The following is an 18,109-nucleotide window of genomic DNA, read 5'->3' on the forward strand; positions in this document are numbered from 1 at the left end:
AAGGTCGTGTTTTCACAATATCTATTACATGTATTCTTATATAATTTTTCTTTTTTTGTCTCAACTAAGTTCTACAACAAATGTTGCACACCTTAATATTAATCCATTTTCATAAATTACATTTTATGTAACCCTTAATTGAATTTATAACACACACACACATATGTATATGTGTGTGTGTACATACATAATTGATTAAACATAATCGAGCAACTAATCAATATGTATATGTATATATACATATATGTATATGTGTATATATATATATACACATATACATATCTATCTATATCATATTTATTCCTGTATCTGCTGTGGGTATGCTGGTTTTGAATGTTTAACAGGGAGATTTGGGTTTTCAAAATCAGCTACAGTCAACTAATCACACTTTTTTCTTTTTTATTAGAAATAGCATTAGCTGTACACTGCACTGTGCACTGTGCACCATAAACATTAGAAAGCAATTTCCCCTCTCCCATCCTTTTGGTTGAGGGACAAAATAGCATAGCAGAACTCCAGTTATCAAAATCCTATGTACACATAAAAGCTAGTTCTTTTGTGAAAAAAAAAAAAACATGGAGGAAGACTTGTGATTTCTCTCGTTGATATAGTCCAATTGAGATGGTTTTGATCCTAAATCATGGTCCATAATGAGTCCATCAATCATCCAGGCCCGGCGACTCTCCTTGCTGTATTCTTGATGCTATTCTGATGGCTTCCTCCAGCGAAGGCTGATCACTGAGCTACAGAAGGAGGAAAACAATAAGCATTATACAAACAGTGATTGACGTACTGATAGCCGCTGTTAATCGATCACTACGACTAATTTACTCTAACACCCCTTTAAAAGACAATACCACCTGTGACCGGTACTGAATGTGTTAAAGGCTGCTGAATATCAATGAAGACTGTCACATGGTGCGAAAAGGTGGAAAGAAACAGTGTTTGCTTTGTCATTAACATGACAGAGAGAGCAGAAGGGGGTGAATGAAAACAGTGTTTTTCAGGATGAATACAGGTTAGTCATGAGACCTGCGTAGCCCCTTGGGGGGGTGGGGGGGGGTACATTTTGAACAGTGATCTGTTCAAAATGTACCTTAGAGGGAGATCTTTTCATACTCTTATCAACATGGGAGTGGGCAAATATGTTGCTTAATACAAATGTATGTATATTTGTTGTACCGGAAATCAATTAACAACAAAAAACAACGACAAATATTGTCCAGAAACCCTCAAATGTACTGCATTTAGCATAAAAAAATATGCTCAAAAAGCCCAACAGGCAACAACAGTTGTCAGTGTGTCAGTGTGCTGACTTGACTATGACTTGCCCAAAACTGCATGTGATTATCATAAAGTGGGCATGTCTGTAAAGGGGAGACTCGTGGGTACCCATAGAACCCATTTACATTCACATATCTTGAGGTCAGAGGTCAAGGGACACCTTTGAAAATGGCCACGTCAGTTTTTCCTCGCCAAAATTGAGCATAAGTTTGGAGCATCATTTAACCTCCTTCACAACAAGCTAGTATGACATGGTTGTTACCAATGGATTCATTAGGTTTTCTAGTTTCATATGGTACCAGTATCTTCCCTCTGGCATTAAATTAAATGAGCCCGCTACAACGTAAAAATCGCACGTTGCATTAACACGTTAAAGAAATGATTGGCATTAAAACAAATTTGTGTTAATGCGTTATTACCACGTTAACTTTGACAGCCCTAATTCAAATCAAACAGTAAAGTATGTAGTTAAAACATGTATTTTTTAATTAAAGATTGTCATCTTTCTATATTGTCTTGAGTCAATGTGTGTAATCACATAATGTCACCCCACAAATGAAAAATAATGTATGGAAAATCTAATTTCCTTCTGCTTCTGGTGATACGCTTTTGATCAGATTTGGCTTCCTTTTTTGTAGATCGAGTGCTGGTGGTCATCATGAATTTGGATTACATGTAAACTCACACATCCAGTGGTTGTTAGGTTTAGTTTGATCCCTGATCAAATGCACCATTAGGGGAGCGGCAAAACACCTACACCCCCTGAGCTGAACCCCACCTACCAATGAGTTTTAGTTAAGTGTTTAAGCAAATAGTACAACAGGGTGGGACCTGGGAAGGGATTATTAAGGGGGGACTTACTTAAATACCCTCATGATTGATTCTCCTGTCAGTTTCATATCAACAACAGAACACTGAGTGTATTTCTCAGCAAAAACAAAAACAAATCAATGCAGAAATGCAGCAGACTCAGAGTTTATTAACTAATATCTCTGAATTTAATTGGCCTCTCTTGCTGAACTTTCATTCCCAAATGATCCATTTCACAGATTTTCTGCATTTCAACAACAGAACACTGAGTGGCAGATGTATCCAGTCTTCTTCTTCTTCCTCTATAAAACGAACTAAACATATTCACAGATTGGAACTCACCCCACCAGTCTATTCACTCCTACGGTGTCGGTCTACCAACCTGCACAGCAATGTGAGTGCCGTTGGACGTGGCCAGTAACGTGACAGGATGAATGTCATCCTGTACTTGGCTGTAGGCTGCCTCCTCCACAGTTTGGAACGCGGCCATGTCCGGCGTCATGATGGCCACCTGAGGGAGACAGAGACATTGATGTACACAGATCAATCGACTGCTTTGGTGTTTGGTCACAAATCAGATAGTGACTGACAACATATGGTGCCATTATGGAGGTCCAGCAGAGAATTGGTTGTCCACCATGAAGGCTAAAAAATGGGCAGACGCCTGAAAAAGTAGCCTGGTCTCAATGAGGAGATAGACCTCACATGTTTTTTGTATTTTCATTTCTCTGTATAGGCTTCCCTTTTTTTCTTACAGCCTATAAAACCTATATATGGGTACCTATTTTCCATCGATGATGATGTATATAAATAACTTTTTTTCTGTGTAATAGGGTTGGTTGCTGATACTATAAAGGTGAGACCACACCCCTTTTTTCTGTTTGTTCAATGCCCTGACGAAGACCTTCCTTTGTGGAAACATGTTGGTTTTAAATGGTTTAGCCACTACAATAAAGGCTTTGTCACTTGATCTAAGACTTTGGAGTGCCTGTATTGCCTTCCTGTTTAGCCTTAAAATCTCTGTTGTGGTGTGATTGTTTGTCTATTTGTAACATTTCTTTTTTTTCTTTATTTTTCAGTTACTATTACACTGACCAAAATCCATAACAAAATGACACAGACAAAAATAGAAATAAAATAAATAAATAAAAGGTTTACAACCTTTGATTCATTCTTGTCAGACCTGCTGTGAAGACTTAGATGTCTTTTTGTGAATTATGTCACCGGGTATCAATCCCAGATAAACAATCTGGGGCACCCTGAGAATCTTGTAGTGTAAAATCTGAATTACCTGTCCCGGAATGTTTGTATTTTTATACATAACCAGAAAATATGTGAGGGATTGGCATTCATCTGCCCACATTGTCTCCAGCACTGCTGCTGTTTTATTTTTAATGTAAGGTGTAATGAAAAAGCGGATTAAATTCTACCATCCAAATTAGATTTTGATATAAAAATACGAAGAAATTGTTTTTTTTGTAATATATTGTTAAATAGGTGCACCGTATGACAGGGGAGGTGGTAAAAGGGTTAAAAAGGCAGTTTTCTGCAACAACATTTTTGTACAGTCTACACAAAAACTCTGTCAATTGTTTACCTGTTCTTCTGTGCCGTCTGATGTTACCATGGTAACCGCGTGAGCACCTTGCGTCGCCAGTTCGTGGGCTGGGATGGTTATGGTTGTGCCTTCTTGGGTTACCATGGTGATTGTGCCACCCATAGCTTGTAAGTCTGCGTCAGAGATACTGACCTGATGTGAGACACAATACAGAGTGAAGAATATTCAGTTTCACATTAAATAATGCTGAACAACACGGTCATGTTTAGTTTTGACGTTTTCTCTTCAAAATATCTATCGAGTATTAGCTTCATAGTTATCCTCGGAATATATCATTCATATTCCATTACCTGCTGTTGTGTTCCGTCCTCCTGCGTTACCAAGGCAACGTGATGCTGACCAATCATTTCCACGCTCTCCACAGGAACCTGCTCTGAGCCGGAGTCGTCCGCCTCAACCACCGCTGTCGTGTAGCTGACATTGGGGTCATCAATGGCATCTGAAATGAGATTGAAAGAGTTTGTTTTGTCACTATTGAGATAATGTCATTTCATGATATTCATTATGTAATTTCATATTTTGTTTAATTTCATTCTGTGTATATTTCCTGTACATTTTCACATTGTAAACATTTTTTTTAAAGCAGATTTCATGCTGTAGTGTTCGTACACATACTTATTTCTGCTTAATATGGTCTAGTGTTATTATTGTCATTGGTGGGATATTTTATACCTTCATTTTCACTACAATTATGTAGGCTATATCTTAATGTTTCTTTGTAATCCTATTTTTGTTGATATCAGCCACATTCTCTGTGGATATCATTCAAGTAGGCCTGCAACTAACAATTATTTTTCTTTTTCAAACAACAGTTTAAAAAGTGACAAATGCTACAATTTCCCAAAGTCCAAGTTGACATTATTAATAATTCCTTTGTGTTGTTTTATCTGACCATCTGTCCAAAACCCAAAGATATTCAGTTTATTATCATATATAACACACTAAAGCATCTAATATTCAAATATCCCTAGGAATCAATTAATCTGAAAGTTATGATCTCGATTAATCATTTGTTCGTTTGTTGAAGTCAGAAACGGGAGAAAAATTATCATAATTTCCCCGCAACTCAATGTAATATATTCAGATTACTTGTTGTATTTGATCAACAGTCCAACCCTTAAATATAATCATTTACTTTTTTATTTACATTTTTTTTATATATGAAAAATTCTCCCACTGAAGAAGCTGCAACCAGCAATCATTATATATCCACCGACCTGTTGGGGGTTCAAAGTAGGCCTCCTGCTCCTCCTCGATGGGCTCTGTGTCGTTGTGCGCTGTGCGTTTGTGCATGGCGAGTGTTGAGATCTGCTTGTAGGTTTTCCCACAATGGTTGCAGTTGTAAGGTTTGCAGGGTGTATGAACCACATGGTGTTTGTAAAGGCTGGAGTATTCTGTGAAGCGCTTTTCACAGCCAGGCACTGTGCAGACATAAGGTTTCTCTCCTGGAGAAGTAGAAAAAGAGGTTTGAATTTCATTTTTAATGATAAAAGTTGTGAAATTTTCAGTCCTTACTGCAATGTTAAAGTATCTATATATATCTTTTAACCATTTCTTTCTTGTAAACAAATCGTACTCAAGCAAAACTCCATCCTCAATCCATAATTTTTTCTGCAAACTATTCACACAGATCACTCAAGAAGACTCAAAAAGTACTACATACTTAACTTAAGGCTCCATACAACTGGAGTAGGAACTAAACTACGGTTTCATAACTCATTACCAGTTGGTAGGGACAGACTGATGTAAAAGGACTCACCAGTGTGTATCCTCATATGGTTCTTGTAGTTGGTGGCACTGGCGAATGACCGTCCACAGCTTGGCTCAGAGCAGTAGTACGGCCGCTCCCCGGTGTGTGTTCGGATGTGAACTTTGCGGATGTTGGAGGTGGTAAACGATCTGCCGCAGCCGTCGACCGGGCATTTGAAAGGCTTCTCTCCTGCAGACAAGAAATGGGATGTGAGGATTTAAGGGGGTTACCCATCAGACCAGTTTTATATCTCCATAATGTTTCAAAACACATTGTATGGGTCTGTTGATATTTTTTTGGTGTTTGATTAAAAAGCAATCCTCAATTCAATAATGCTGTGACCAGTTTTATGTGTAAACTAGATTTAATGGGTTTTTGAGGTCACAATGACCTTGACCTTTGTCAACCAACATCTAATCAGCTCATCCTTGAATCCAGGTGGACGTTTGAGCCAAATTCCAAAGAAATTCCCTCCAGGTGTTCATTGTGTTCACAAGAATGGGATAGATGTGAAGTCACAGTGACCTTGACCTTTGAACTTTGAGCACCAAAAATCTAATCTGTTCATCCGTGAGTCCAAGTGGACGTTTGTGGCAAATTTGAAGAAATTCCCTCAAGGCGTTCCTGGGATATTGTGTTCACGAGAATAGGCAGGCAGACGGACAACCCAAAAACATAAAGCCTCCGGCCACAGCTGTTGATAATAATGGAAATTAATCCAGTTGAACTTGACTGCAAACTGCAAAAATCCTGTTATTCAAAAATAAACAGCAGTACCTCAGAGTCATGCTTCTCATGATGACCATGTGCCTGAAAACTCCTCCAGCGCTTTAGTGGCTTTGTGGGGAAATTAGAGCTCAACACATCCAAATAATAAAACGTTGCAAAGTGTTCAACAAATTCTGGATGGAGGCACTGAACCCCAATCTGTGTTGTTTTAAAAACCAGTGGTGCAAAACTCTGGTCTGGTAGTTTTGACCAAAATAACATAATTTCAGCTGCAAACACTCTTCTTCACTTCTGTAGTAAACAGCCATGAGGCCAAGTAGCAGTTATCAGCTCCCAGCAGCAGTAAAGAGCCGATAAAGCCTGTGACAGACCTTTAACTCACATATAAGACATTTACACACCTTTTCCAGCATATGACGTAACACAATTTTATTGGTACCTGTATGAGTCCTTGTGTGCTTTTGAAGGTCTCCGGAGGTTTTGAAGGACTTGCAGCAGTTTAACTCTTGACATCTATATGGCTTCTCCCCCGTGTGTGTGCGCGAGTGACTCTTCAGTCCATACCCTTTAAATCACCATAAAAACAGAAATTGAGAGTCAGTCACATTCAGTTAAGCCCGTTTTCCTGGTTAAGACACCTTCATTTTTGTACAATCTTTTGCTGTAGCATATAGAACACATCAGTCCAATTTTATTTTGATCTCAAAGTGTTAATTTGTGACGTCACTATGGTAATTATAACATTTTCATCAAAGTGCTCAAGGTGAGTTTTTTCTTGCCACTGTCGCACCAAGTGCATGCTCATGGGTGATCTCTTGTTGGGTCTCTGTAAATTATAGAGTGTGACCTAGATCTGCTGTCTTGAGATAACTTCGGTTATGATTTTAGGCTACATAAAAATAAACTGAATTGAATTAAAGCATTACAGCAATCAATAAATAATTCCAAAGCAATCTGCCAAAATGTTCTGATGAAGTGCTGGATCTCTTTCTGCACTAAATTAAGCAATATGTCCTAAAACTAAATAAATATGACATGATCCAATGTGTAAATTATTTTCAAAAATGTATTAAATGGCTTTAAAGTTTTACGGCTTGAAAAAAGTTTTTTTCTCACTCTCTCAGAAAAAGACCGTAAAACCAAAGTTTATTAATTGGATTAAAGAATTGTCCATAACTCTACCTCTGGAAAAAAAATTCTTACATTATTGAAGGTAAACAATCGCTTTTTGAAAACATTTCGGGTCTTTTTATACAATATATGGAGAATGTCGATCTAAGTAACGTGATGAATGTGGCGGGTGAGGTGTAAATGTAAGTGGTCCTCTGTAGTTGCATTAATTATTTGAACTCCCTTTAATACATAATTGTTCTGCTCCATGTGAAGGTTGACACAATATACAAATAGAGAAAGTATGAAAGGAATATAACAATGTGGTAACCCCTTTGAAAAGCAGTGAAACACATTTTTTTTTCTTACTTTATAACTTAATTATTATTATTTGTTACTATCTTCCAAATGTCTGACATGTAAGGGAAGGCTTCATTTTAATGTTGGACAATAATCTCTGTGCCTTTGACATTCTTCTGGATGAGAACACGTTTGCTTCTTTGTTATTGGAAGTTATTTGAAAAATAATAATAAAGATTAATGAGCAGCTACCTGTTGCAAACTTCTTCCCGCAGCCAGGATAGTCACAGACGTATGGTTTGTCTCCGGTGTGGGAGCGCTCGTGTACCTGCAGGACACACAAACAAAACTGTAGCAAACTAACATCATCATCATAGGAAGATGGTGTAACGGAAATTTTGTCTTTAAACAATCTCACACTTGAGTAGGCGCAAGCACAGCAACACTTTTTTTTTTCATGACCACATATACGCGCACACACAACTATGAAACACCCACACTGACCTTGAGATGGTGGGCAGTGGTGTAGAGCTTTCCACAGCCCTCGTATTCACAGCGGAAAGACTTCTCTCCTACGTTTGAGCCCCTTCCAGACCTGTTGTCTTGACCCTGTAACACAATCTGAAAGAAACATGAATTAGACTTCACTAAACCTGGACAAAGGATAAATAAAATAAAGAATAAAAAAATACTGTAGAAAAATTACCCGCATGTGGACGCCATTGTCTGCCTCCACTCTGCCGAAGGACCCCAAGGGGTTTTCTATATTCTCCACCTGACAGGAAGGAGAAAGGACACGTCTTATTAGAGTGTGTGCTGTCAGAGTTATGAACATTCACAACCAAGAGAAATGTAAGGGATAAAAATTCAATCTATATAGTAAGAAAATATCAATACAGTCTCCATTAGCACATGCTTCCCATCATATTGTGTATTTAGATTAGGAATGCACCAATACTGGATCTGATATCGGGCCGATACTGACTCAAATAGCTGGATCGAGTATCGGTGACAATGGAGCCGATCTATTCAATTTATTTCTGTTTATAAACTATATACAATATAAACTGGAATTTAAAATTCCTTTTGAAATTTAGGTTTTGACCAATTTGTTGCTGCATTAACAAGGTTTCACTTAAATTGTAATTTTGAAGATTTTGTTTTTACCAAGTTACTGGTGTACGATTTATTATTTTAATAATAAATAACAATTTAGTGAATTTATATCTATGAATTTATTTGTCACATTTTGTTTTACAAAGTTAGGAAAGCAATGTTAAGTTAAGCCTGATGTTGCCTTATACATAAAAGAATGATCCCAGTTACACACAGTCCACATAATAAGGCATACAGCTTATTAACTAGTATCGGATCGGTACTCAGTATCGGATCGGTACTCAGTATCGGATCGGTACTCAGTATCGGCCAATACTGAAAAAGGCAGATTGATGTATCCCCAATATATGATTGTATAAATTTCAGCTTTTACGAAAAAAAGGAAGAAAAAAATCAAATAAAAATAAATAAACAGATAAAAGAAAAAATGAACAATGTCAGTGCAGGAAAAAAATAAGTTACAAAATAAGTTTTGGAAAAGAAAAGAAATATATTATAAGCATATATAAGTCTAGATGCATTTAATATAAGGTCACTGATATTTTAGACATTAAAAGGATATACTGTATATATTAGAGCTGCAATGATTAGTTGACTAATCGATTAGTTGATTGACAGAAAAATAATCACCAGCAATTTTGATAATCGATTAACTTTTAAAGTAATCAGAAAATACTGCTTTCAGCCTCACAAATTTGGAAATTACCTGCTTTATCTGTTTTATATCATATTAAACTGAATATCTTTGGGTTTTGGACTGACAAAACAAGACATTTAAAGACATCACCTTGGACATGGAGAAACTGGGATGGACATTTTTTCACTACTTTCTGACATTTTATAGACCGGACTATTATACTATTGATTATTCAAGAAAATAATCAGCAGATTAATATTATTATTATGTATGTGGAAGGTAAAAGTATAACTAAAAAGGGTTCCAGTATTATTTGCAGTGCAGTATAGCATCAATAGATTATTCCAAAGGAAAAAGGACAAAATGACAGGTTTGCCAGAGTTAGTGACACATCAGTAAAATTATGTTTACCTTGGTGGTGTACTGTTCCAGCACGCTGATGGTCTCCGGGTCGATGGCCGTGGCCTCAGCCTGCAGGTCTGCGATGGTGCCGTCGGCCTGGATGGCCAGGATGGTGTTGGACTGGGGCATGTGCACTGTGTGCTGGATATAGGCGGTGCTGCCGTCCTCCAGCTGCACCTCCTGCAGGCCGCTATGGTCGTATGTATCTGCACAGAAACAAGGAGAGGATGTTCATGTCGAGACAGAGAAACTGGGCTCAGGTCCAGTAATGAAACTGAGATGGTTCTCTAGAGGTTTTAAAAAGGCATTATGGAAAAGCAGAGGCAGATTGAATCAAAGAAGGTAAACCAAAACATTAATCACAACATTTTTTTAATCTTTCCTTACGTTATTTCTCTTCTTCTTCTTGTCTTAAGTTTGTAATGTATTTTTTGTTGTGTGTTAAACTGAGAAAAATAAGCATAAAAACTCTAAACCTAAAAAAAACCCATTACAACTCTTCATCACAAATGACTTGTAGAATGAACTGAATACAACCGACTGATGAAATATAACAATATTAGTATTTTTATAACGGTTTACTCCTTTACATTGATATGTATTTAAATAAAATTACTGAAGAATGAGATGAAAGGAATTCTCTTATGTGTAAAACATGTTTTACCTTTGGGTGTGTGAATGTAGGCTGTTGTTCCATCTTCTAGTTGAACTGCTTGTCCGTCTTCAAGCTGTAAACTGTCCCCTCCTACAACAGAAAAAAAAAACATTAGGCACATTGACCTCACCAACAGTAACCTACGCATAGCTTGAGTTTCCGGATATCTCCACAGTATGTATACAACAGTAAGATGGCAATATGTCATCCAGATGAAATAAACGATTGCTTTTAGATTTGTGTTTTACCTCCTTTGGGCATCGACACATGCTGAACGTAGGCAGCAGAGCCGTCCTCAAGCTGGATCACCTGGCCGTCCATGATCTGTCCATCTGAAAAACCCCCTTTGGAGTCGTGTTGGATGTATGCGGTGGATCCATCTGCAAGAGTAACGGCCTGCAGGCTCACCGTGTCCATGCTCTCCATCTGATCGCCATCTGGGAAAATCATTTGACAATGACAATACATAAAGTAAGAAGATCATCATGTTATGGTTACCCATGGCAACTTTGAACTGAGTTAGTTCATATCCCTTAAAATACACACTGCACGATCATGTTTACCTACTTGATGATCTCATAGCTTTTACACACAGACAACAGATGACCAAGATCTGATACTGATAAATACAACTCACTGATTAGATTTTACTCCTTTCACTGGGCAACTAAAGTAAATTTAAAATTACTTAATTAGGATGGAATGAGATGTTTTTTTCTATTGCATCTGGTTGCAGCGGTTGTTCACCTCAAGCTGTATTCCAGTCTTATGTTATAACAATGACAAATTCAAGTTTGGGAGCTCACCTGACACAGTCACGGCCTCCGTGAGACAGAGAGTTACCGGCTGCCCGTCTGCATCGTGAAACTCTGCCATTCCCTGGGAGTCCCGGTTTATCTGGGCTAAGAGCATGCTTCAGCTGCTGGAGTGGAGACACACACAGGAGACACATTTATAATTTTATACTGGTGTCCACAGGTCAGGATACACACACACACACAGAGACACACTGACACTGAGGATGGAGATGTGACAGCTAGTGGTGTGTTGATGACATGTGCAATGCATCAAACACATTAATTTAGGGATATGCAACATATAAGTACAAAACTGTAATAACAAAGGCCTTACACCTAGATTTTGACACAGGTACCCACTTCAAGTAAGAGCCTAAAGTTCAGGTAATAAAGCATAATCATGTCAGTAACTGTGCTTTTGTGGTGCATATTCCCATATACATTTCTATTAAATTATAACAAATAACAGTTAACATTCCATTAAATACTAGTGACTCTCATCGTTCCTTCCTTTTCCCAAAATCGTAAAACTTTGTCATAAAAACAAATTTGCAATCATACCTAGTCCCGTCTGGTTTTACCTACATCTTATGTAATGTGATGTCATGTGATGTTGTCATGTTTAACTGCCTGTGCCAATAGTCTGCTTAACATAGTTTTGTATTATGTAATTGTCTGTATTGTCCTACATGTACAACATGTCCATACATGTCGTACTTTACATGATGCTTGCCTCACTCCTCTAAGCTTTTTTTATCTTCATGTTTTGTTTTCGCCTGTTCTAATTTGACATGTTATGTGTTTTATTGTTGTTTTAATGGCTAATTTAACATCTGTCCAAGGGACAACAATTGAAAATTACACTCCTAACACGGTCACATTTACAGTGATGTTGATCAATGTGCATTGTCTTTGAAAAATCAATAAGTATACACACTAAACTAGGGCTGACCCAAATGCTTCGAAGCTTCAACTGCTGCCATGGTATTCAATCTCCAAATCACTATTCGAATGCTTCATTTTTTTATTTTATATATATATATATATATATATATATATACACACAGTTTTATACTATGAAAAAATTAGTTTTAAATTTTTTTTTAAAAGTGGATACAAAGTTACATGATCGAATCTCTATGTATGTAATATTAATGTATAAATCCCATGAAATAAAGAATAATCCCACAAAATTATGAATTATTCATATTCAACATTCATTATTATTAGTTATTCTCAGATGGATATTGCTGTTTATTGTGTGTAGAAGTGTGTGTGTGTGTAAAGTGGTGCAGCAGCGGCACTGAAACGGGCGAGATAGAGAGAAGAACATGTCAGCCTGCAGCGCCGCGAAGCTTCGAATACCTTCGAATATTTCTCACCGAAGCTTCGAAGCCCAAAAAACATGGTATTCAGGACAGCCCTACACTGAACCTAGAGTTTTGGGGCCCCCAGGGCAGATGGTAATTCAGCCTTGTTTTCATCTTCATTTGACACATAAAAGTCAGCTGAATTTATTACTTCCATAAATGCTGCTTGCAAAAAAAACATGTTCCCATTATAAACTCATTGTAGCTGTAAGCCAGTGCAGGTACCTTAGATCTAAGTGTATATAAAGTATTGTAATACTTTAGATTATCAGAGACATAATAATATAGCAAACATAACAGTTGTAGTTATAGATCTAACTTTAGATATATTCTACTTTTTTAAACTAATGGGTGCTCATCTCCTGACCTGAATGGGCTCTTATTTCATATCAGCTGTTTTTTTGGCGCTTGACAGACAGAACGAAGAACATGTCAGCCTGCAGCACCGCTAAGCTTCGAAAACCTTCGAATATTTCTCACCGAAGCTTTGGAGCCCAAAAAAATGGTATTTAGGACAGCCCTACACTGAACCTAGAGTTTTGGGGCCCCTGAAGTTCTGGGAATTGGGTTGACAATCCAGCCTTGTTTACCTCTTCATTTGACACATAAAAGTTAGCTGAATTTATAACTTCCATAAATGCTGCTTGCAAAAAAAACTTGTTCCCATTATAATCTCATTGTAGCTGTAAGCAAGATTTGTGTACAGGTTATAGAATGGCAATAGAGTAGTAATAACTAGGTAATAGAAAAGCTAAAAAGAGTTTTTATAAAGGGCAGCTTTACTGAGAAGCAGAGACTCCATATAGGTATAAACCCAATATTAGGGGGAAAGTTCTTGAAGACATTTTGACAAGCAAGACTGTTAAAATTATTATTTATCCTAGAATAACTGACTGAACCTAGAGTTTTGGGGCCCCCAGGGCAGATGGTAATCCAGCCTTGTTTACTTCTTCATCTGACACATAAAAGTTAGCTGAATTTATTACTTCCATAAATACTGCTTGCAAAAAACATGTTCCCCCTATAAACTCATAGCTGTAAACTAAATTTAGCAGAAGTGTGCAGGTTAAAGAATAACAATAGAGTACTAATGACTACTAGGTAATAGAAAAGATAAAAATATGAAGGGCAGCTTTACTGTAGATCTGGTAGAGTGAGAAGCAGAGACTCTATATACATATATAAACCCAATATTAAGGGGAAAGTTATTGAATATATTTTGACAAGCAAGACTGTTAAAATTATAATTATCCTAGAATAACTGACTCACTGAAAGCCAGAGCAGGTACCTTAGATCTAAGTGCTATAAAGTATTTTAATACTTCAGATTATCAGAGACATAATAATATAGCAAACATAACAGTTGTAGTTATAGATCTAACTTTAGACATACTCTACTTTTTAAGCTAATGAGTGCTCATCACCTGACCTGAATGTTCTCTTATTTCATATCAGCTGTGGGCAGTTTTACTGTAGATCTGGTAGAGTGACTCTCTCTCTATATATAAACCCAATATTAGGGGGAAGTTCTTGAATACATTTTGACAAGCAAGACTGTTAAAATGATTATTTATCCAAGAATAACTGACTCACTGAAAGCCAGAGCAGGTACCTTAGATCTAAGTGTTATAGTACAGGAACATAAAGTATTGTAATCAGATTGGAGCTCTGAGGAACCCAGAGCAGATGCTAATCCAGCCTTGTTTACCTCGTCATCTGACACATTAATTAGCTGAATTTATTACTTACATAAATGCTGCTTGCAAAAAACATGTTCCCACCATAAACTCATAGTTGCTGTAAACTACATTTAGCAGAAGTGTACAGGTTAAAGAATAACAATAGAGTAATAATAACTAGGTAATAGAAAAGCTAAAAAGATGAGTTTTTATAAAGGGCAGCTTTACTGTAGATCTGGTAGAGTGAGAAGCAAACACTCTCTATATATATATATAAACCCATTATTAGGGAGAAAGTTGTCGAATACATTTTGACAAGCAAGACTGTTAAAAAATATTATTTATCCTACAACAATAACAGAGATATAAAAGATACAGAGTGAATAGATGAACATAGTGTGTGCAGTCAATAAATGTAGTATGTGCAATAAATAAATGTAATATGTGCATATGTGCAGTCTATAAAGTGGTATATAGGATGTATAGTGTAAAGTGGTTGCAGATATAGTGCATGCTTAAAGTTCTTAAAGTCCTCATAGTTTTCATATGATGGGGTAAGTCTTGGTTGAGGCTACCAGCATGAAGGATATATCATTTAGCAAACATAACTGTAGTTATAGATCTAACTTCAGATATATTCTAGTTGTTAATCTAATATGTGCTCATCTCCTGACCTGAATGTTCTCTTATTTCATATCAGCTGTTTGGCGCTTGTTATTTTGAAAATAGCATTTTGTGGGAGGCTAGCCAGCTAGCTACAAGCTGTTAGCACAACTATGACTTGCACACATGTTGTCACTGTGTAATAATGAAACATTATCTAACATGTACAGAGAAGCTGTTCTGTTTAGAAACACTGATTGAACTGACAGCATGTTAGATGTCACGTTAACGTTGGAGTAACGTTGGTGTTAGCTACCCATGCTAACAGCTAAACACGTCAAACAGAACCGCTGCTGTCACGACTTCTTCTTAGTGGTTTACTAGTTTCTTGCAGATTGTCGCGTTAATGTGAATATAACCATTATAAATGAATAAACGAGGTGTTAGCGGAGTGTGTGACAGCCGGAGGTGCTAGCTATCTGTCTCCTCTGAAGCTCCTACAACTCGGAAACAACACCGAGCTACTTCATGATAACATAAAGCATTTAGACTCGCTGCATGTCATCAAGTGTTTCATATTAAAACATTATAATATCCATCCTTTATATGAGTCCCAGCTGCAGCCTGTCACTCCCTCCTCTCCTCTCTCTCGCAGACATGGCTGTGGGAATAATGCATACTGGGTAACAAACCAATTTATATACGAACCTCCGAAAAAATGTCCAACAATTCCTCCTGTTCGACCACCATGCACCAGTGCAGGAAACAGCCTCCACCACGCCGGGAACATGTATGACAGCAGAACCCTCCGCTGCTTGAACCCGCCTACTCCGCTCTGATTGGTTGATTCGAGGATGTGCTGTTGTTATTCAGCGTCCCGGGTCCCTCTGAGCGGACGCCATTCCGCGTCAGTCTTCGTGTTGTGGCTCTTCCTCTCTGATTGATGCGCAGCAGCGGCGTTTGTTAGGAAATCAATGTTTAAGCTTTAATACGTATATATACCGTGAAAGGACACCGTGGGTTATGAGCCACGGTGAGCCTCAGGAGGTGGTTAGATTCGTTCTGCTGCAACATAAACACAGATGAAGGTTTTTCGGCATCCATGTTGAAAACAAGGTCGTGTGGGTAAAAACAGGAGGGAATGTGGGCAATGCAGTGAAGAAGAGAAGAGAGGCTGATACCTGACAGCAGAGACACACAGCAATGCATCAGAACAAACACATTTAAAGCATCTAACAGTTTGACCAGGCTGAGTACAAGTAGCAATACTTTGCAATTGTAAAAAATACTCTTTTACAAGTAAAATTCCTGCATTAAAATCTTACATAAGTAAATTAAGCCTACAAATATTAGCATCAAAATATACTTAAAGTACCAAAAGTAACCCCAAAATAACAATAAAAATAAATAAATAAAAAATTATGAAACTACACAAAATAAGCAGATTGTATTAAAAATAATGCCATTTTAATAAAATAGAATAAAAGAGATAATGATCAACAATAAAATGTTGATGAAACAAAATATAGTCAAATAAACACTATAATGATAAACAATAAAATTATAAAATTATAAAACATGACATTAAAGCCAGACTAAATACATGGGTTTTTAGTTGCCGCATAAAAATATCAATATTTTCAGCTCCTCTCAGTTCCTCTGGAAGGTTGCTCCAGCGGCTGGGAGCGTAAAGGCTGAAAGCAGAATCACCAAATGTTTTTGTTCTGCTTTGCGGAACAACTAAAAGAGAAGAACCGGAGGATCTGAGGGGCCTTCCTGGTTCATAAACCAAAAGCATTGCTGCAAGGTAGTCTGCTGCAAGGCCATGTAGTGCCTCATAAACTAATAAAAGAATTTTAAAATCAATACGCTCAATACACGGAGAAAAACACACAGCCCGTATTCAGAAACTCTGTATTTGAAACAAGCTGTCAGAATTTCTGTCCATTTGTGATGTCACAAATATACAATATTTAGACCCTTTACACAGTTTTAAACATAAACATTTTAAATGTGTCCCAGTTTATTCCTGGTTGCAGTGTATGTGAATGTCATCAGCTGACAGGAAGTAAACATGGACCCAAGCTGTTGACTAGCAACACAATTCTGTTGAAATGCACTAAAACGGAGTGTTTCAGACAGGTTGAATACAGGCATATTCAGGCAGAATATATGAGGAAAATAAAGTTTTTTTTAACATTACAGCATGTAAACATGTTCTAGTAGTAACACAAAATACAATTATTAACCTGAAAATGAGCACGATATGGGACCTTTAAATCTAATTTTGTATGTTCACAGAGTGGCCAGCTTCCTAAAATGAACATTTGGACATAATTAACAAATTAGACTCTGCTCATTTTGAGTAAGTGGAACAATGTTCACACATGTTCATTTTTGTCATTAGTAGATTATTTCCACTACATTTCATGTAGGCCTATATTATTTTGCGTTTATTGGATGTTTGTGTTGTGTAGCCTAGTTATAATCGTGCAAAATCACAGTAAAATGATTAATAAAAAAACTAATTAAAAGAATTTATGTGTTATGTTATTTATGTGTGTCTTTTTCCCCCCTGTATGTCAGATTAGTGTATTACTTCAATATCTCAGTGAGGAAAATTGTTATTCCTAAATAAAACAAGTCAGACTTTGACTTATTTTATTATAATTATTTATTATATTCTTATTTCTCTTTCAAAATATTATTTTTTTTCTTATGGAGTCACGATTCAATTTGTTCCAGGTTGAAGCTGCCACAAGAGACAAGACAGGACACCGTCAAAATAAAAGCCCTCATTTAATACTTTTTGTATTAAACTGCTACAGTCCCACAAAAACAAGGTATTATAAGTTCTTGTGGTCTTCCCTCTTAAACCACTGCAGTTAGTATTTATGCAATTCATTGTTTATAGCGAATCATATTAATAACTTTTTAATAATTTATTTGCATCTTAATAATTATTGTTTTAGGTTTTTTTTAGTAGGGTACTTTGGCTCTTTTATATTTTCTTTTTCTGTGGCTGTATGATATTCCTTGTTTTTTATTCCCATGCAAAGCACTTTGAAATGCATTTGTATGGAAACAGGCTAAATAAACTTTCACAATTGTCTTAAATAAGCACTTGTCTGTTGTTTGGGGGGCTACAATTTAGTTAGTCTGGCCAAGAATGATCAACTACTGGACAATTGTGCCAATTATTAAGAATTAAATATAGCAGATATGATACTTTCCAAGCCTCCGTGGTTC

The 18,109-nt window shown here is 36.9% G+C and overlaps 1 protein-coding gene across 3 annotated transcripts; it reads right to left on the reverse strand.

The window, feature by feature from the left end:
* Positions 1 to 382: 382 nt before the first annotated feature.
* On the reverse strand, positions 383 to 15,696 carry znf143b (zinc finger protein 143b). 3 transcript variants are annotated; one of them, XM_074633742.1, is made up of 15 exons: positions 15,569 to 15,696; positions 11,218 to 11,333; positions 10,660 to 10,848; positions 10,421 to 10,501; positions 9,766 to 9,962; positions 8,308 to 8,376; positions 8,106 to 8,222; positions 7,854 to 7,929; positions 6,631 to 6,756; positions 5,472 to 5,651; positions 4,930 to 5,157; positions 4,003 to 4,151; positions 3,692 to 3,844; positions 2,477 to 2,605; positions 383 to 743 (listed from the first exon to the last, which is right to left on the reverse strand). In XM_074633742.1, the coding sequence occupies exons 2-15, from the start codon at positions 11,321 to 11,323 to the stop codon at positions 660 to 662; spliced, it is 1,884 nt and encodes a 627-aa protein (XP_074489843.1). In that variant the 5' UTR covers positions 11,324 to 11,333; positions 15,569 to 15,696; the 3' UTR covers positions 383 to 659. The 3 variants fall into 3 exon arrangements, with proteins under 3 accessions (XP_074489843.1, XP_074489846.1, XP_074489844.1); XM_074633745.1 differs by having other exon boundaries at positions 2,437 to 2,605; XM_074633743.1 differs by having other exon boundaries at positions 11,218 to 11,330; positions 15,569 to 15,681.
* Between the last annotated feature and the right edge of the window lie 2,413 nt (positions 15,697 to 18,109).

The sequence above is a fragment of the Sebastes fasciatus genome, chromosome 4, assembly GCF_043250625.1.
Source record: "Sebastes fasciatus isolate fSebFas1 chromosome 4, fSebFas1.pri, whole genome shotgun sequence".
In the NCBI taxonomy this organism is placed as follows: domain Eukaryota; kingdom Metazoa; phylum Chordata; class Actinopteri; order Perciformes; family Sebastidae; genus Sebastes; species Sebastes fasciatus.

Excerpts from the sequence above, each read along its gene's own strand:
- znf143b (XM_074633742.1), bottom strand. The coding sequence starts at position 11,323 with ATGCTCTTAGCCCAGATAAACCGGGACTCCCAGGGAATGGCAGAGTTT. Across the intron at positions 5,652-6,630 it reads GCACACAAGGACTCATACAG|GAGAGAAGCCTTTCAAATGC; the intron begins GTACCAATAAAA and ends TCTTGTCTGCAG. Across the intron at positions 5,158-5,471 it reads CCATATGAGGATACACACTG|GAGAGAAACCTTATGTCTGC; the intron begins GTGAGTCCTTTT and ends CTACTTCTCCAG.